The 18,583-nt window shown below is 44.1% G+C and overlaps 3 protein-coding genes across 3 annotated transcripts in view; 1 reads left to right on the forward strand and 2 right to left on the reverse strand.

Moving 5' to 3' along the window:
* The first annotated feature begins 287 nt into the window (after positions 1-287).
* LOC101756977 lies at positions 288-2,076 on the forward strand. The gene has a single exon (XM_004958144.3). It carries the CDS (start codon positions 586-588, stop codon positions 1,579-1,581), a length of 996 nt encoding a protein of 331 aa, XP_004958201.1. The 5' UTR covers positions 288-585; the 3' UTR covers positions 1,582-2,076.
* A 1,070-nt stretch (positions 2,077-3,146) lies between these two features.
* Positions 3,147-8,490, reverse strand: LOC101757380 (probable protein S-acyltransferase 22). The gene is made up of 9 exons (XM_012844152.2): positions 8,036-8,490; positions 7,847-7,960; positions 6,124-6,510; positions 5,977-6,045; positions 5,824-5,895; positions 5,455-5,583; positions 5,256-5,336; positions 4,597-4,779; positions 3,147-4,315 (listed from the first exon to the last, which is right to left on the reverse strand). Exons 1-9 carry the CDS (start codon positions 8,075-8,077, stop codon positions 3,536-3,538), a joined length of 1,857 nt encoding a protein of 618 aa, XP_012699606.1. The 5' UTR covers positions 8,078-8,490; the 3' UTR covers positions 3,147-3,535.
* A 4,851-nt stretch (positions 8,491-13,341) lies between these two features.
* LOC101768883 (formin-like protein 5) overlaps positions 13,342-18,583 on the reverse strand; it is a 10,373-nt gene continuing 5,131 nt past the window's right edge. Inside the window, exons 5-19 of the mRNA XM_012843999.3 lie at positions 18,320-18,559; positions 17,974-18,097; positions 17,670-17,741; positions 17,489-17,587; positions 17,364-17,405; positions 17,061-17,192; positions 16,902-16,983; positions 15,888-15,982; positions 15,323-15,394; positions 15,103-15,219; positions 14,609-14,677; positions 14,454-14,520; positions 14,154-14,296; positions 13,813-14,067; positions 13,342-13,729 (exon numbers count right to left, since the gene is read on the reverse strand). Of these exons, the coding sequence (XP_012699453.1) occupies positions 13,978-14,067; positions 14,154-14,296; positions 14,454-14,520; positions 14,609-14,677; positions 15,103-15,219; positions 15,323-15,394; positions 15,888-15,982; positions 16,902-16,983; positions 17,061-17,192; positions 17,364-17,405; positions 17,489-17,587; positions 17,670-17,741; positions 17,974-18,097; positions 18,320-18,559 (1,444 nt within the window). The 3' untranslated portion in view covers positions 13,342-13,729; positions 13,813-13,977. The remainder of the gene's footprint in view (positions 13,730-13,812; positions 14,068-14,153; positions 14,297-14,453; positions 14,521-14,608; positions 14,678-15,102; positions 15,220-15,322; positions 15,395-15,887; positions 15,983-16,901; positions 16,984-17,060; positions 17,193-17,363; positions 17,406-17,488; positions 17,588-17,669; positions 17,742-17,973; positions 18,098-18,319; positions 18,560-18,583) is intronic.

Consider the following 18,583-nt stretch of genomic DNA (forward strand, 5'->3'; position numbering starts at 1 on the left):
TCCTTTTGTCAAACAAATTGAAGGTACGAAATTAGTTCGTACTGTTCAGAATTCAGATTGTTGAAGAAATAAACAAGAACAACGACTCATCGTTGCAGTACCAGTACCACCGTTGACAAGATAACCTGCTGAACACATGACCCAAAAAACCATAGGAATCCGTGCGCGGAACCTTCACTGCACTTCCTTCCCCTGGGCCCCGCATGTCACCCTCACATGTACGCAAATACCTCCCCTAGATGGACCCACCTGTCATCCTCGTCGGTGAACTGTCGGTGTGTCAACCTCACCCACTCCCACACAGTCGTCGTCGTCTCCCTTCAGAAAAGCCCACCCTCGATCTCTGCTCCAAAGAAACTTCTCCTCCTCCTCCTTCCACGCCGTTATCATTCCCCCAAGATCCCACCTCCTACGCCCCAATTCCCGTCGCCAAGCTCCGCATTGGGCGCGCCCGTTGCGCCGACGGGATATTGTCTCGGATCTGACCAGCGAGGAGGCGTCGGCGCGGTCTTGTGTGGGCAGCGCGCTGAGAAGAGGCTGCGAATCTAAGGAGTGCGAAGAAGAGGCGGGAGGTAGTCGGGAGGAATGGCGCCGACGCGGGGCGCCGGGGGAGGGGTGCGGCTGCCGCCGATGAACGCGCTGGAGATCCTGCGGGAGACGGTGCGCGTGCTGCGCGGGGACCCGCACGCGTTCACGTCCATCCTGTTCCTGCTGCTCTGCCCGGCGTCCGGGTGCCTCCTCCTGTCGGCGGCGGCGCTGGACGGGGCCGTCGTGCTGCCGCTGGCCCGGAGGCTCCTCGTCGCGGGCGCGGCCTCGGGCCTCCCGCTCACGCATTTCGTCAGGCAGCTGGCGCACCACATCGCCGCCACGCTCGTGTCCGCCGTCGTCTCGTTCCCGGCGCTCCTCACGCTCCTCCTCGCCGCCCGCGCCGCCGTGGCATACTCCGTGGCCGCCGTGTACGCCGGGAAGCCGCTCGCTGCCGGGGACATCACCCTCCTCGCGCGCCGCGCGTGGCCGCGCCTCGCCGCCACGTACGCGCTCGGGTGCGCCGCCGTCGCCGCCGGCCTCGTCGCCTTCTTCGCACTCCTCGTCACCGCCTGCTCCACGCTGAAGGCCATGCTCTACCCGCCTGACATTGTCGTCTGCGCGGGCCTCTTCACGGTTCTCGCCTACTCCGTGGTGTACGCGCACACCATCATCATCTGCAACCTCGGCGGCGTCATTGCCGTTCTCGAGGAAGTGGCTGGTATCAATGCACTGCGCCGGTCGGTGCAGCTGATGCGTGGCCAGACCCACGTCGGGCTGCTCATTTTTCTTGGATCCACCATTGGCCTGGCCTTCGTCGAGGGGCTATTTGAGCACAGGGTGAAGACATTGAGCTATGGTGATGGGTCGTCACGGCTTTGGGAGGGGCCATTGCTTGTCCTCATGTACTCCTTCGTTATGCTGATCGATTCAATGATGAGCGCGGTGTTCTACTTCACTTGCCGGTCATCAAGCTTGGACTTCTTGGATGAGGAGGGTGCCTCCGTTGAGGAGCTTGAGATGATGAGGGCTGGCAATTCAGATGCTGTCAGGTGATAAAGAACATCGGTTTGTTTCTCACAGGTGTATCTGTTCATAGTGTCATAGGGAAATAAGTGAGATGGGCATGGCCAAGATCCACTCAGATTGACCGGTGGTATTGGTGGGTTGTGGCACCATGGCTAACACTTCATGTGTATGCTTGGCTTGATTGGTTGACGTCCGTGGTGAAATCAACATTTTTGCATCCATTTGGATTCTACCATGCTCAGGTAATGGTGGATGTGGAAGAGAAGGCTAGAGGGACATCTGTCATTGGATGTGTTCTTGATCAGACCAATTTTGGCAGCGATCCAAGAGCTGGCAATGTGTGTAGCATTCTTTCAAAATGATGTAACTAGTATATCAATTTGATTATTGTGGAATTTTGGTCGCCTTACAACATTTTGGTTATACTGAATGGAATATCTTCTGTTACTGAGGAAATACAATATATTGTACAATTGATTCTTGAAGTATCATTTCAGCCAAATTTTCATCTTCGGATAACAACCCAGCCAGAGTTGTTCTGAGTTGAGTTTCATGATTATTTCTTGTATTGTCTTTCATTGCAGAAGCATGATATATCTACATTCAGACTTTTTTTTGGTTTCCTAATTTCACAAAAGAGCTATCACAATTCAGAAAGTTTGTCGTGTATTCTTTTAATCTTTTTCATTGCTGCAGGTGCTGAAAATCTTCAGCATCCAAAAGTTGTATTTACATATGAATCTCTTAGTTACACCCAAAAGTTCTTTCTTTGCGTAGTGTGTGCTGGTGAAGACTAGTTCTGAGGCTTAGAATTTTGCTTCGGAAGCATCTTTTGTTTTCTTGGAGCTTCTCTGAGCACTACTGATAATCCATGCTTTCTATACGACAAATGAATTCTTTTTTCTTCCTCAGATCATGAAAGTAATCCGTTGACTTCCATTGATTATTGGCTATGTGTTGTCCCCAAGATCAAACCTGTAATGTTCAATGAACATCTCGAGTATTTTACCATCTAGTGTTCACTGACAACTGACTGAAGCAAGATTCAGTCTTGTGTCCCTCACCGTCAGTTGATTCTGGGCACCGACAATAACGCCAAACTTTTTGCTTCAATATGATTACAACATAAGAACACTCTTGAAAAATTCTTTTCTTACCATTTTCTCGTGAGCAAAGAAGTTTAGAAAATAAAAACTTAACATCGATCGTGCTATCTCAATGAACTGAGGCCAAAAGTGCCCCATAGATAATTGCCATGGTATACCTTCCAGTTCCCTTGAGAAATTGGGCAAGGAATCTGACCGATTACCATACTGGTAAGTGGTAGCATGCAAGGTGCCGTTTTGCAAGTTTTACGCAACATGTTTAGATTTCTGCATTACCAAAACATTGATGATCGAACTTCATCACGTGACGTCCATGTAATTTATTCTCGGATCTAGTGTTAGACCTGGTTGTGTATGTATGGCTTAATTAAAGTACTTAGGACGGCCCTTGCCCATTGGATGCTTGACAATGTGCTTCTGAGTGTGTTCCAGGTTACCGCATTGGCACAGGCTAGGATATTTCTAGCCATAGAGAATTTAACACTCTGAATGCCTGCAGACATTGCAGCATATACATGTCATTGTTTTCATCACAGCACATGGTCGGAGCTGACAAGTCAACCTCAAGAACAATCACTAATCAGACGTTGATCCAAGAGATCCAAGGTATCGACCTCTAAATAAATCGGTTCATTGTCATCTGACAGCGAGAGTACAAGCGCCTGAGCCCCAATTGATGAAATTCAGAAACTGCCTATCTAGCAATTCAGAAACTACCAAAGAATTAACAATTTCACAGTATCCAACCATTGCTGCGGCCAGATTTGACATCAATGACAAACGAGGTCAGATACTGGAATCTCTGGTTGTCGGCTGATCATTTACAATCTCCATTCATCTGAAAGAAGCTGAACATGGAGTTGGTCTGAAGTCAGTCAGGACAATCTGTTCTTTGCCACGAGGATGCCAGATGAGGACGCGCTCTGGTCGGAGTTGAGGATGATGCTTGCCCAGTTTGATGAGCGGTGCACTATCCGTGACGGAATGCGGTCACTGTCTTCACCTCCTGATGCTTCATACCCATCGCTGGTCGATCTCGACAACTGGACCCCTTGCTGTGGAGTGCTTCCTGGGGCAGCGAGAGCTGTCAGTTGCAGGTCTTCAGCTCCAGATGAAGAGACAGCTGAGACCCGGTACAGGTGCAGATCAGGTGAATCCAAACTGCTATCCGGAGACGATCCGCCTACGTTTGCGGAAGATGCAGCTCTACTAGGATGGAAGGCGCTCCGTGCCTCGAGTTGCAATGGTGCTAAACTGGATAGTGCTTCAGGGGGCATGTCGCTGCCGGTACTATGAATAACATCTGCAGATATCTTCGCGACAGGTTTGAGAGAGAGGTCACTGGGCTGTCTTCCTCTTCTGTTCGTTCTCCTCTTGCTATCAGGGCCTAGATCAATCCTGCCACTGCTCATACCTCCATAGCTACTATCTGTGTCATGGCCTCGCGAATAGTCATCTTTTCTGATAGGCACTAAAACTTTTGACTTCTTCCGTGCCTCTGCAGCAACTCTCGAAACTTCTTCTGCGTTTAGACGAGCCAATGCCCATGGACTTATTTTCACAGCCCCTGAGCCCTTCTTCCTCCTTACTTCATCTTCCTTTCTCTTGGTAGCAGAATTATGCGAAGAGCCAGCCTCTGATGGAATGACATCGTACTGGAAGAAGGTTCAGAAACTTCATGTGAGTTGTGATTTGTGAACACCAACAGTCCAACAGGTAAATGCCAAGAGGGAATTGCTATGAGTTAGAAATGCAAGACATTAGTTATTATCAGTCAGAAGCAGCATGGCTGTTAGAGAAGTGACTTACAATTCACATGCTTTACTACCCAGGCTGTCAGTCTATGATGCGTTATACAGATTAAAGATATTGATTCAATGGAAGCTACAGTATCTATTTAAATGATTCATGAAGCTTAAGGGTGTAAGGGTCACACCTGATCTTCAAGAAACAGCCTTGGAGGAGTGCACCATGAACCACGACGAAGTGGACCAAAGGAACTAGCGCTGCTGAGTCCAGTGTAGGAGCTTACACGAGACATCTGTGGACTCTGCTGCCCACTAGCATCTTCTTGGTCTTGCTCTCTCAGGGCAATGATGTAGTCATATGTACTGATTCCCTGTATCAGTTGACATAAAATCAATTCGACCCAATAAAAGCTGCAACATCATGGTAACAAACTATTCATGGTTCCTGCGTTTAGTGCTTACGCAGCGGAAAGTCAGTACTCCAAGGTCTAAATTTCCATTTTGCAGTTTATTGTTTTAACTATTTAAAAAAAATGTCCAAAGAGGTGCTATAAGAAACTACATGTTGATATTAGTCCTATTAGCGATGTAAAATTTTTGTTCAATAAGTAAATTGATGTCAGTATCCACAGTGCTTGTACCCAAGTTTACACTATCCAAAAAAGAAATGGTAAGGTGTTACAAGCTGAGCATCACTACGACATAACTTTGAAAACCGATTCTAGACTTAACCAAAACTGTGATGTGCATGAGCTTGTTCAAGACATAGATACTCATATCGTTAACAAGGATATTATTGTTCAAAGCTAAATACAATTAGACAAAAGGGAAATGTATCAGAACTTACCTTCTTGATAAGAAGAATGTGGAAAAAAAGAAGTTGGGCAATCGGGAGTGAAGCGACCATGGCTAGGATGCTACATGATGCCTGTGTCAACAAAGATCAATAATTTAACCAATATCTCAAGAAAGATTGGTGAAAAGAGCTGGCTAATTTAATAACCTTTGAACTATTCAGTATCTGAAAGTAGGATGACAGTTCATACCACCACAATCACAAAAGGCACTAAAGAGAAGCTGCTCCCTAGCTTTGAGACAATTTGCACTGAGAATTCCTTCCGCTCAACAAAGCATAGCACTAGCACCAGTACTCCAATTGCGGACTGTAGGATAAGCTGGCCGAAATTGCACAAATCATGCAGACCTGTCAATGGTCAACTAGGATGAAAAGGACAAGGACTAAAATGCTCTCTGCAATTATGATGACCAAATTCAATGCATAGGAGTGACTATTTCTAGAATGCACTTGATGCTGGGAACATGCTTAACAAGAATGACAAGATAAAGAATTATGTAAGCATCTATACCAGACAATCTATCAGGCATTGTAGAACTGTAAGAGAACATGAGCTTACCAAGACAAGGGCAGTAGACATTAGAACAAAAAACCTCCTATAGTTTCTTTTTCCAATACAATTGTTGAGCCACTGTTGAGATTGAGGAAAACAGGGGAGTTATTATATGCTAAGTGGTGGAAATAAGAATATAATTTTTAAGGAGTATGTTACCCGGCAGTGATGATCAAAACCATCTACACATTTGTCACAAACTCTGCAATGCTTGCTATAATTCAACACCTACAAAGGAAATAGCAGACTATTAATATGTTTATTGAAAAAAAAAACATAGATCAACACCAATTACAAGAAACATACCTGAACTTCACATAAGCTGCAGAAAAACATCCCTTCCTCACTGGCTTGATGCTCAGAGGACCATTCATGTGATTGACAGCAGGAGAAAACAAAAGAGAGAGGGTAGAATATAACGAGAAATGCGGAGAAGGTTGAACTGCAGCAAGATGAATTCTTGTCCTTGTGTTCAGTCATTGACTTTTCACTAGGTGCTGCAACCTCATGTTCTTGCTTTCTTCCAGTACCCTCTAGTTGCAATCGAGTATCAGAAACACCTTTTCTGGATTCCTTCAGATGCTTGTGTTTCCCACTTCCATACAAGCTCAGATACTTCTTTGATTTGAAGACCCCTGGGTCTGCTGGGTTCGCTGCAGCGCACCAGATGTATAGAAAGAAGACACATAAAACCTGAGAAACCAGATTACACACAAGGTCATAAAGGTATTACGTAAATAGATACAGCAACCATAACACTATAATAAAAATTTTGCAGCAGGTTTTTCCTATATAACATTTTTTCCTGCAAGAGAGCATAGCATGATGAAATCATCTGGTAATGATAAATTCCCTTCCAATACACTTCGATTCATTTAGAGACAAAAGGTGCACTTGTGAACTAAGAATAGAGTTTGCCCAAGAAACTTTAGCTTCATCATGTAATCATTTCCTCTGTGACATCAGTTTTTTTTTTTAAGTTTTGCAGACCTGAATGCAGCATTTTAGAGTATATAATATTTCATCTAGAAAAAAAATTTAAATCATTGCTTTTGTGATTTTTCATGTTGTTTCTCGACTTAACACGTGTAAAATCAAACTATACTCCCCAGAGATGACAGTAACTAAACATTGTTAATCATGAAGCAGTGACGAGCATGCAAATAGATGTCTGTCAAAAGAACAAAAGGCACCATTTTACAACATTACCTACTCATTATCACATAAGCACAACAATTTTCTTAAAAGCAAAGAAAGCTTCCAAACAAGTTAAGTAACATGATAATCATGAAGCCAGGGGTAACCCAGAGTGGTTTGCAAGGGGGCAATTCAATGGAACCCATTTCACGCAACTGTCTTTCACGAGTTGGCATCATTACAGCAAGACAACAGCATCATAGCGACGCCATAGGACTATTAAGAAACAGCCAATGTTAGGGTAATAAGGACTACTTATGCCATGTCACTCTCCTGTAAACGGAGCCACAAAATCGTATTATGACTGGAGTACAACCCAAAGACAGAAGAGCTGAAGTGGACAGAAATGAAGAGGACCCAAGAGCCTGACATGTACAGCTCCTGCTTGCTCTGAGACTACATTTCCCCAAGGGTGTTACATATACAACATACAAGCATACTGTCATTAACCTTGTGACAGAAGCAAAATTCCGCCAAATGCGAAGGCCAAGGCAAAGCCATTGAATTGAGCAAACCAGACAATGCCTTCCAGAGTTAGGCACGCCACATGATGGCACCAGAATTGCCCAGAGTGGCCAAGCGATTCAACTCGTACCACCCTTAAACAAGCAACAAAGTACAGAAATCGTACAAAATATGCGAGACTGCCAAATAACACATTTCATGATTAGGTCACTTAATTCGGCACCTTCCCTAGTTCCAGCAACCACTACTGGGCCCATTAGGCACAGGCAGCACCTAGATGGGGGATCCAAAGGTCCAGAGAAGCAAAACACGAGGCGCTCACTCAACTCGGCATGACACCAAAGGAGAGACAAGCAGGAGCTCTCACCAGCGGAGTGTAGAGCCCCATGACCACGTACTGGAACACCTTCCTCCCAACGAAGGGGGCGAAGAACACGTAGAACGCGAACGCCAGCGCCAAGAACACGGACACGGCCACCACCTGCAAGAGGCGTGGAATCTTCGGTAACCACTCCGCCCAGCAAGAAAAATGCACGAAATTCCAGCGAGGACGAACCTGGAGAGGGTGGTACGGGAGCTGCCACCCGTGCCGCCTCATTGCCACTCCCAAGAAACCGCAGAATCGGCAGGAGAAACACGAGAAAGAACAAAGAAGCCTCCTTTTTCCCCTTCCTGCTCCTCTCCTCGAGCCAAGGGACGCGACGCGATCAATGCAAGAGAAGGACCCGGGACCTCCCAGGATCAAGTACTCAAGCACCGAGCCCGCGGCTCCTGCTCGCTCTCGCCATGGATTCGATCTTGCCGCGGTGGTCGCGACCGCATCTGTGGGCTGGCGCCCGGTGGCCTGTTGGCGAGAGGGGAATGGGGGAGCGTTTGGGAGGGAGACCAAAGGTTGGAGAGCATTAAATGCCGCGCTGCTCTGTGCAGATTTACGGCAAGGAGGGGAGCGGCAAGCGGAACCGGGCGAGGGAGGGAGGGAGAGGGAGAGGGAAGGGAGGTGGTTTTGGTTTGGCCTGGCGTGGCCGTGGCTGCTTCGCTTTGGGCGCTCACGTGAACCTCCCTCGCCAGAGTCCGGTCTCCACTGTGACTGATGACCGTGGCAGTAGCAGCAGGGCCGCCTGGTTGTCTGGCTGTCAGTGTGGGGCCCAGTGACAACCGGTTTGTTTAACCCCTTGTCATCCATGGTCCTTGGATTGGATGGACCTTGAGTTGAGACTCTTCTTTTCCTTTTTACTTTGAGCTTGAGCTTTTCGTGATAGGGGCCCAGTGACAGCCGGTTTGTTCAACCCCTTGTCATCCACTGTGACTGATTGTTGCTTTGAGCTTGAGCTTCTCGTGATAGGGACGTTTCTAACATAGCTAGGGAGCACGGTAATTTTTTCTCTCTTTTCTAAACGAGTATAGTAATTTTCCCCTGATTTGGTTCAATGCTCATTGTTTTGGGGGGGGGGGGGGGGTTAAAAAACATCCTGCTCCAGTTAGTGGGGTTTGAATTTTAACTACGAGCCAAGAATCCAATGTATGACGTCGTGGACGCTGGTTGGATTATACGTGCGTATCTGGTGGTTGGCAGGTAGTAATGTTGATTAGTTGGCGTCCGGACTGCAACCATGAGATAAGGCATTTACCAAGAAAATAATATGGTGCCAAATCTGCTTAGACGTGAAACATATTTATTAATATAAAAATGGCTGCCACTGTATCAATAGCTCCAGAAACGGTCACAGAGAGCTACAGCTCTAAGAACCAATGATAAGTATCCCAAGCAAATCAACATAAATTTGAACCAATGAAGATATCGTGCATACATGTGTTTACTCGTATGCGTGTACCTTTTCGAACATAGCATGCTCCAAGAGATTCAACCGGCAATTTTAGAAATTGATGAAATTACCGTATATTTTTTGTCATAATGTAGTAAAGGTTTTCCTGAAAAATGCCTGCTCGTGAAGCTCCCTTCCATGTGCATCAGATCAGCTACTACTACACTGGCAGTGCATTGTCTAAGCGTACTTGCCCTCCTGCTAATCTGAATTTCCAGTATCCAACATATCAGCATCATGCAGCGTCACGTCGTCCGTACACAAACAGTCTGTCAGGGATCAGCACTTAGCGACCTCGATTTGGATCGATTAAAGTTTAGTTGCTGTTATTTCGAATGTTTGGTACTAATTGAAAGTATTAAATATAAACTAATTACAAAATCAATTGTACAGATGGAGACTAATTCGCGAGATGAATCTATTAAGCCTAATTAGTTCATGATTTGATAATGTAATGCTACAATAAATATGTGCTTAATAGATTCGTCTCGTGAATTAGCCTCCATCTATATAATTAGTTTTATAATTAACTTATGTTTAGTTGTTCTAATTAGTATCGTTCGGATTTGACGCGACAAGTACTCGATGCAAACACCCCTCGAAAAACTATGCTGGACACGATCACGATTCTGTCTGTCAACAACTCGACATTATTTTATACGATCAGTGCTGTACTGAACTAGCCTTGAGCTTATACCTTTTGGGGTTAGCAAAACAAAAATATCGTGGATTAGTACTGGGTTGTCGTGCCTGGTTTGTCCTTTGCTGTTTGTTGTTCTCCTTGAAGCCATCAACAAACTCTTCTTCGATAGGCTTTATCAAGATTCCGGACCGTGCAGCTTTGCCCCGGAATACAGATGAACCATATAGAAATTGAGAAAATATACTTTAGATTAAAACTTATGAAGTTTATGATCACACAATGTTACTCTTTTTCTTAACAATAGAAAAGGACACAAAGTGACGCTCAAGCAGAATGTCAAAAGTCCATGATTCAAATGATAATGGGCTAAAATCATCACAGGGAGCCACAGTTATAAACTTTGAAAAAGCTGCTATGAACCCGTGACCGTGCATATGGATCACCTCATTTCACGCACTCATTTTGCCTGCCCTTTTGGACAGTGCAGCCTAGGGCCGTGTTTAGTTGGGGAATTTGGGAGGTGCCAAATTACTGTTACAGCACTGTAGCACACTGTAGCGTTTCGTTTGTATTTGTGAATTATTGTCCAAATATTGACTAATTAGGCTCAAAAGATTCGTCTCGCAAAGTACAACAAAACTGTGCAATTAGTTTTTAATTTCATCTACATTTAGTACTCCATGCATGTACCGCAAGTTTGATGTGATGGGGAATCTTCTTTTTGCATAGTGTCAAAGTTGGGAGTTGGGAGTAACTAAACATGGCCTAGGTTTCTCATGATGCCGCCACCAGGCAACAGTTGACCCCTCGCTTAAGCAAGGAATCAACCCTTGCTATGATTGCCCATTCCAATTTCCATGTGGCGGGGAAATTTAATTAGTGTGCTTCTCTTAATCCTCAACCAAACTGTATACATGCATGGTAAGAATAATCTTATTTTTTTGAGTAGAATCATACGGAACACATACCGAGAGCTTATCGTGAGAAGAAATCTAACTAACTATGTAGATATTATAGTTATAGATAGGGTCCCGATTTATCAATTTCAAATCTGGAGCATGTGGCATTTAAGAAAACATCAACCTACCCTTTTCAATCATTTGGGGGATGAATAAAAATCTGAAGCAAAAAACATATACTGTCTATCCAACTATCCCAATGATATATGAGCTCTTTTACGGTACACCGATACTAGACTATACCAGTGTTCGAAAAGGACTAGTAAAAAAACATCGGACGGTCAAGATTAATTGTATACTACTGTAACTTTCACCTATGGTGTGGGTAGTATATATAAATAGTATAGTTAGTATAATGATATCATGGTAAAAGAACATAAATGACATCACTATAATATTTTTTTTGATACTAGCATAAAGTTTAAAAGATCATTCCATTTTAAATCTCACCCTTTATAATGTAATTATTACTAAATTATCCTTAATAATGAACGGTTATATATACTGTATACTACTAAGTAGTAGCATTGTGTACTTAAAAAAAGCTCGGATATATACCTCACTTCATCACTTGTTTGTATTTTGTACCATGCTCACACTGTCACACACACTATCAGTGAGATTTTCGATGAGCTAATCAAGTAACCAGACGGGCACTGGGCGCATGCATTTCAGACCTCGCACCCGTGTTCTCTACTGCGCCCTGGCATCTTCACGTGTCCTCTAGGTGTTGTCATTTGGCAAGATGCCCCTCCCTTGTGACTTGAGAGTTGGGAGACAGTGGACGAGTGCGCGCTGTCAAAGCCTCAAATTCGGTTTAAAAAAAGGCTGGGTTCTGACTTTTTATGACGAGCACCTTCTTGCCCGGCGCTGCTAGTCTGCTAGCCTTGGTATCTGACAGTTCGTACTAGCTAGTGACTTTGGAGTTCGGATGAAAAGAGCGGCACCTCAAGGAAAGAAAGAAAGGAATCAACGAGATGTCAATGGAGGATTGGAGGTAGCCGGCTGATGCCGGCATGTGATTCGAGCCTCGGCTTGGCGCGACGCGAGAGACAGCACAGTGATGGGGATGGGCCTTTCGCTAGGAGACAAGCCTCGTCTCACCTAAAGCCGTTGTCCTCTCTTGACCTGTCAGTGTTGGCCGCGCCGCTGCGTTAGCTAGGGCCGGCCATGGACGCACCTCCTCCTGACGCAGCTGCTCATCGCTAGAGTAGAGGCCGGGCACGGCACCTTTTGGAGCTGATCTTGGTTTAACCTCAAACTCGCGTCATATTGTATTGTTTGTTCTTGGTTTGCTGTGTGTGTCTACCGCGATTTGGAATGGAAATGGGAATGGGGACTGAGCATTGAAGGAGCGGAGGTACCAGGGCTAGAGTGCTAGACAGGAGAGGGTGTCGGTCGAGGCGGCGGCGCGTGCGGCCAAGGTCGACGGCAGATGCGTTGGAGGAGGCCTGGAGGGAAACGATGCGATTTTGTACGGGCATGGTTGATGTTGAGTGGAACCGGCTGCGGACCTGCGGTAGATCAGTAGATGCGTCTTCTTTGCTTGCTGGGCCCTTGGATTTCTGGGTAGGAAATTACACTCGTTGCTTCGCAGCGGCGACGGTGGCTCCCTTCTTCTCTCGCCGCCGGCACGATCATATGCTGCCACCCTGCTCCTCGCCGCCACTCGGACATCCCGTGCTTGACCTCGATGCCGCCGCGGGTGACGTCGTGATCTGATCCCGATAGATAGCTTGCCAGCAAAAGTGATTCGACTCGACCCAGCAGGTGCTCAGCACGACGGACACTGCTACGACGCCGGCTTCGCCGTGTCAGGGTCCGACGCCCCAGCTGGTCCCCTCCGACTCCGAGCTAGACGACGTCACCGTCGGCCGTCCGCAGCACCTCCGGCGCCACGAGTCCTCGCCAAGTCGCGATTTCGCTTGGCTGGGCCGAGCTGCAAAGCCCGCCCAGCACACGCCAGGCGGACCGTGAGCAGGCCCACTTGGATCAGCTGCATCGCAACGTCGTTAACGACCCACGAGCATGTTCCGGAAAATCTTCAGAGCCTGATGCCATAAAGAAAACATGGAGCAGGTCCAAATTACTCCACTTCAGAGCGTTTCAGCAACCTTACCGTTTCAGCCAATAACCCAAAAGCCAATTTCACGCACAGCATCCACAGGTAGTCATGTTATCTGGACGCAGAAATCACGTGTAATTGCCTAATGTCGCAATCGCTTGACTTGTTCTCGCACTTGCAAGAACCCTGAATTGCCATCCTGTTATCAATCGTGAATTCATGTAAAGCTAAGGGGTAAACCGTAGCATGCCTTTTAAAACCCTTTAAAATTTGTGCAAATTTGATGGTGAGAATAAACACTGCAACCTCCGAGGGTAAAATAGGGAAGCAAAAGCAGCTGCACACAACGAGCGACAGTGAAGCCCACGAGGCTGTCAGACAACGGATCATAGACGAGATGAATTCACTGCATCACAGGAGACAATGATACATTCACTAAAAAAGAACTATCACTGCACTACGCGCGAGTTTACATCGCATTTACCCCTGACACACGCTCTTTGCCCCTGGATTATCTCCATACCCTTCTACACTACTGCCTATTTTTACAATTTTTTACCTAAGCACCAGGCTGTACTTTTTCGAAGCCATGGCTGTACTTGGCCACCGGTGTTAGAAAGAATGGAAAAGTAACATGAAACAACAAAAGAAAGAATGACGTTAGCGTCAGTGTTAGCAGCTCTTCACAGCAGTCAGAAGTTGGCACTGGACCATCCTGGCCGACATGGAAAAAAAAGAAGTCGGCATTCTCCATCGACACCTGTAACAAGAAAATAGTCAACGAGTCTGAGAAAATTTTCTTGATGCATTCATGAGGAGCAAAGATATGTCAGGGCACAATACCACAGAGGGCGTCCTGTACAGTTGCTTCGATGCGATCATGCTGCTGCACCCGTTGGATGCAAGCATCCATCCACAAAATTTCCCTTGCCCAAAAATGCATTGGATGGGTGTCGATTTGCCTCACAGGCAGACCAGAAGCACAGCGCAATACCCGGCCATCCGGAATCATCCCACATCTCTTCCTCGTCTGCTTGCAGACCTTGTCCTCTCTATGGTTTGTTTAGCTTGCCGGCTTGGATTTGATGGTTTAGCGTCCTACGAGCAGTATTTGAAAATCATAAATATAATGAGCTTATGAAGTTCCCTAAAACTTGAAAAACATATAAAATGAGAATCAATACATTTTTGCTAGTTAATTGAGCACTTTTAGCCTTCTCTGCTTCTGCCTCTTTTTCAGCCTTTTTCTTCTCGAGCTCAGCTTGCTTGAGATTTTCCTCGTGTGCTTTTCGAAATGTTGTTACAAATGTTAAGAGGGTAGAGATCACTGCGGAAAATAGGCACAACAGGGTAAGGATGAGGCATCTATATAGATAATGCTCAAAATGCTGGAATTGGGTGTGCTTCAACCACCTAAATCCTACAGAGAATAATTTGTACCCTAAGTTAACCTGGGCATGTTCAGATAAAACTGATCTGCTTACCTTGTTCAAAGGGACAGCGAACAGGATCCTCACCAAAGTATTTAATCAGTGCGTCAGCCTTTTTACCCTGGAACCACATTGAAAATTCAATCTACAAGAGATGCAGGCACATAACGTGGTGCCGCTATGGACCAAAAAAAAGGAGGAAAGCATACCACTTCAGAAAACAATGAAGATAAGGACTGCACATCAGCTCCAGCATTGTCAGTGAACTCTTTCAGTTTCTACACGACGCAGATAATGCCAGTTTAGAAGCAACAGAGACATTCAGAATTCACTTATTTCACAGCTTAACAGGAACACAATGTGATTTTTTATTGTTTGCTTCAGCATTTTGTGGATTAAAACTATCAATTTAGAAGAAATATTTACAGAGACAGTCACCAATGGATGAGCATGTATTTCATCTTGTTTTTTGTTATTGTTGGGCTTGTCAGCATGCGAGATTAAAATTCATGAAAGCCTATCTGAGGCTCTGAGTAGTCCGTGTACACGAAATGCATCAAACAAATAGACAAAAAATGACATAACTTTCTACAAAAAAGGGCTTTTAGTTGTCCTAAATGCCTGATTGTATTTCCACTAAAACTTGCTAGCTAGACTCCATCAGAATGTTTCCATAACATAAATCGAAATCGAGATTACTGACCTTGCGAAAAATTTCTGATACCGGACCATCCCTTTCTGAAGCATCATACTCCAGCTGAACCTTTTCCAGCCCTTTGCTAACTGCTTGCATTTCCTCAGCCAACATTTTTAATTGTATCTATTGAAAATTAACAGTTAGAAGAAATAATATATTTGCAAACACTTGTTGCAGAATATATATATTATACACAATTGATAACATATCAAGAAGAAACCCGAACCTTTGATGCAGCATCTAAACTAACAAGATCGACATAGAAGTTTAAAAGCTGTGGAGATCTTGCAGCAAGTACCTGGCATCAAGAAATTGTTGTCAGAATATGATATTAATGTGAAAATAATTTCACTCATATTACGGTAAATTAGATCAGGGCTACAAAGTAGTTACCATCGAATAGAGAAATAATCAAATTGTAGGCTAACGTAGCAAGAACGCCTATTAGACAATTAGTTATTTTCTTTAGGACAGACAACTGATTCAGTTGATTTAACAATGCACAATCAGACAAAAGAAGTATCAGGTGCATTCAGAAACTTGATGGCGCATTGGTGGTTATGATAATCTGCTACCCATGGTTTCAAGTCAGACTGTACTAGGCTACTAGCCAAAGTTGCGCTAATTAGGAGGATATCATGGGCAGGTGTGCAGCCCTGTGCCAGCTATATATGTGTGACAAAACGATGGAGGCAGTGTGGCTCCATCAACCAAAAACTACTTACAATTTGGAACGGAGGGAACAGTACATAAATGTGAACTAAAATTGCTACAGAAGGTGAATCCCATACCTTGCAGAGGTAGTGCATTAGTGTCATCTTATTATTTGTAGCCCGGGTATCAGTAAGTTTTAGAAGACTGTCCAACCGGAAGCCAACCGCAGCACCTGTAAGCAAATACACAGATGCAAAGTGGTTAATTAGTCTGAGAACATTAATATATTTAACCAAAGAAAACTGAAAGGATGTCCGTTAGCAAGAACCCAGCATTTTAAATTTTCAATGGAGTACACATGATACTCCAACCGAATATCTTCGTTTCGTTTCCATGCTTGTTCACACAGTAAGACACAAACGTGAGGAAATTAAATCAAACATGCGTTGGAATGTTGTCCATTTGTCCATTAATGAAATGCAATCTAATTATAGAACATATGAGGATATTTGTGCAAAAATATAGTTCATGCTGTGAGTCTTGAATCTACTGACCTTTATGATTTCTTGCATAAAGCCATAAAGATTCGTTAAGACTCTTTATGGTGAGAAGATTATTGGTTTAAACTACACATTGTCTCATGAAACAGAACATGCTTAATGAATCTTTTGATAACTATAGAAGATGGATGCTATGCTTGGCTATGTAATACACCATCATGCCATGACATTCTCAATTCAGGAGAAATAGCGCTATGATCTTCTAACCACAAACAGTCCTACTTAAGTTTGCCAGAAATTTATTATGTTAAGTGAAAGTAAATAAATTTACTCTAGTGACATGCATTGTAGCCAAAAAAATCAACATATCTTTCACAGGTACACCATGTAACAACACTGCTACCCATTTCATAGTTCCTAACAAATGCTTCCTTTTAGCTTGTCGATACAAGCTAGCTTTTTAAAGACAAAACAAGCTACTTCATAAAGAAAGTCTTGAAGCAATCTAATGCTCATTGATGTTAAGAAGCCCTTTCCCTATTAACTATTTGAGTCTTTGTTCCTATTCCTAGGTTGCCAAGGGGCAATTCATAACAATTAATACTGTCCGTGAAACTGGAAGACAAACAAAATAAACAAACTTTTTGTTACCTCTAGCAGTTCCCTGGTTCAGCGTATTCCCAAGGAGAAGGATTTTCTTCATTATTTCTTTCAACTTGATAGAACTTCGGATCTGATAAAGTAGAATTCAAGTTAATAGATAGAACTTGGAACAAAATTGGAATTCAGTACGACCGATTCTCAGCGTACCTCGTTGCACGAAGAGTCTATGATATTCAAGCTTTTCCTAAGATCTGCAACTTGCGAACCAAACTGGATCTTGAAGGAGAACACTCGTAGCTTTGACTCCATTCGTGGCACTTTCATTAATTCTAAGAAGAACTGCAACAGGAGAACAGTCCCTTGTAAACATACATAATCATGTAGTCACATCTAATTGTTGCAATGTTATGCATAGCTCAGGGCATATTGAGTGCCACGTGATTGCCTTCAGATTTCCCCCCCCTAAACATAATGACCATAGAACACCATACGTAAGTATATAGTCATTACCTGTTCACACTTCCCAAGGTTGTCCTTGTTTCCAGTGTAGTTCTGAAAAAAAAAGGAAGAATACGATATTGTTTTAGAAAAATGAGATCACCTAGGCACTAAAGCAACATTGTACTACTGTGCACCTTGAGAAGTTCCATTTCTTCTTTCGTAGGACAAAACTTTATGAGATTCTCAACTTGATCAACATCCAACGTCAATTGATCCAGTGCCAAAGCCGCACTCTGGAGAAAATCAGTCATTATACCATGTCAGAAATTATAGAACAGAGATATTCCAAATCTTCTGCACTGTCCGCATTCTTACCACCAAATCTGAGAGTGGCATCTTCACTTTTGTCAGCATGATTTCTGTGTTGTTTGCCCTCCTCAGCTCGATCTATTCAGATAAAATGTCAGAATAGAGATAACAGACAGATGGTGAAACTAAATCATAGCAGAATATTTAGGACAGAAGCAATTGAATTTTATGCTAGAAGACTACTTACATAATTTTTAAGCAACAAAAAATGACATAGAAATAAAAAATGCATTTTACATACTTCAAATATCCTTCCAAGTGTGACCTCATTCACTGATACAAATTGGAAAGGTAAATAGCAAGTACTTACCAGGTGAACCTTTTCTGGTTTTGATCCAAGTGATTTTCTACGTTCAGACTTTGAGCTGTCGTCAGACTTTGGAACTGCTGCTGGAAAAAGGCTTTCAAGTTCCGATAAATCAAACTCTGAAACACTGCAAAACAATATGTTCACATCATTCAGTATGTAAGAACAAAAATCAAAAGACCATCTGTGTAAGCTAGTTGCACCAATTTAATGCCAAAATCATGACCTGAACAATAAAACTAATTTCAAAACATGGATTAAGCACGCAACAAAATCATCGAATCTATTGTGTATGTAACAACAAGTTTAATCTAGATGGAAGGACTGCAAAAGAACAAACAAAAAATACCTCTGTGAGTCATCATTGCGTTGTAATTCTTCCCACAGACTACCTTGCAGGGCCCTTGTCACTTTGACCCAATGCAGAGGCTTCAATGTCGATTTGCGTGAGGCAGCAGCCCCATAAGCTGATCCCAGAGGGCGTGCAGCCCCACGTCCTCTGCCCAAGGAAGGATTACTTCCCGGTGGCGGTGGTACGCCTGGTGCTCTAGGTGGAGCTGGTGCACCTGGTGCACGCTGCCATTTGTTCCTCTTTTCCTGCGAAGCGCCCGGC

The sequence above is a fragment of the Setaria italica genome, chromosome II (assembly GCF_000263155.2).
Source record: "Setaria italica strain Yugu1 chromosome II, Setaria_italica_v2.0, whole genome shotgun sequence".
In the NCBI taxonomy this organism is placed as follows: Eukaryota; Viridiplantae; Streptophyta; class Magnoliopsida; order Poales; family Poaceae; genus Setaria; species Setaria italica.

Coding starts and splice junctions, on each gene's coding strand:
- LOC101756977 (XM_004958144.3), top strand. CDS start 586: ATGGCGCCGACGCGGGGCGCCGGGGGAGGGGTGCGGCTGCCGCCGATG.
- LOC101757380 (XM_012844152.2), bottom strand. CDS start 8,077: ATGAGGCGGCACGGGTGGCAGCTCCCGTACCACCCTCTCCAG. Junction 7,961..8,035: donor TCCCGTACCACCCTCTCCAG/GTTCGTCCTCGC, acceptor CGCCTCTTGCAG/GTGGTGGCCGTGTCCGTGTT. Junction 5,337..5,454: donor TGCCTTTTGTGATTGTGGTG/GTATGAACTGTC, acceptor TTGTTGACACAG/GCATCATGTAGCATCCTAGC.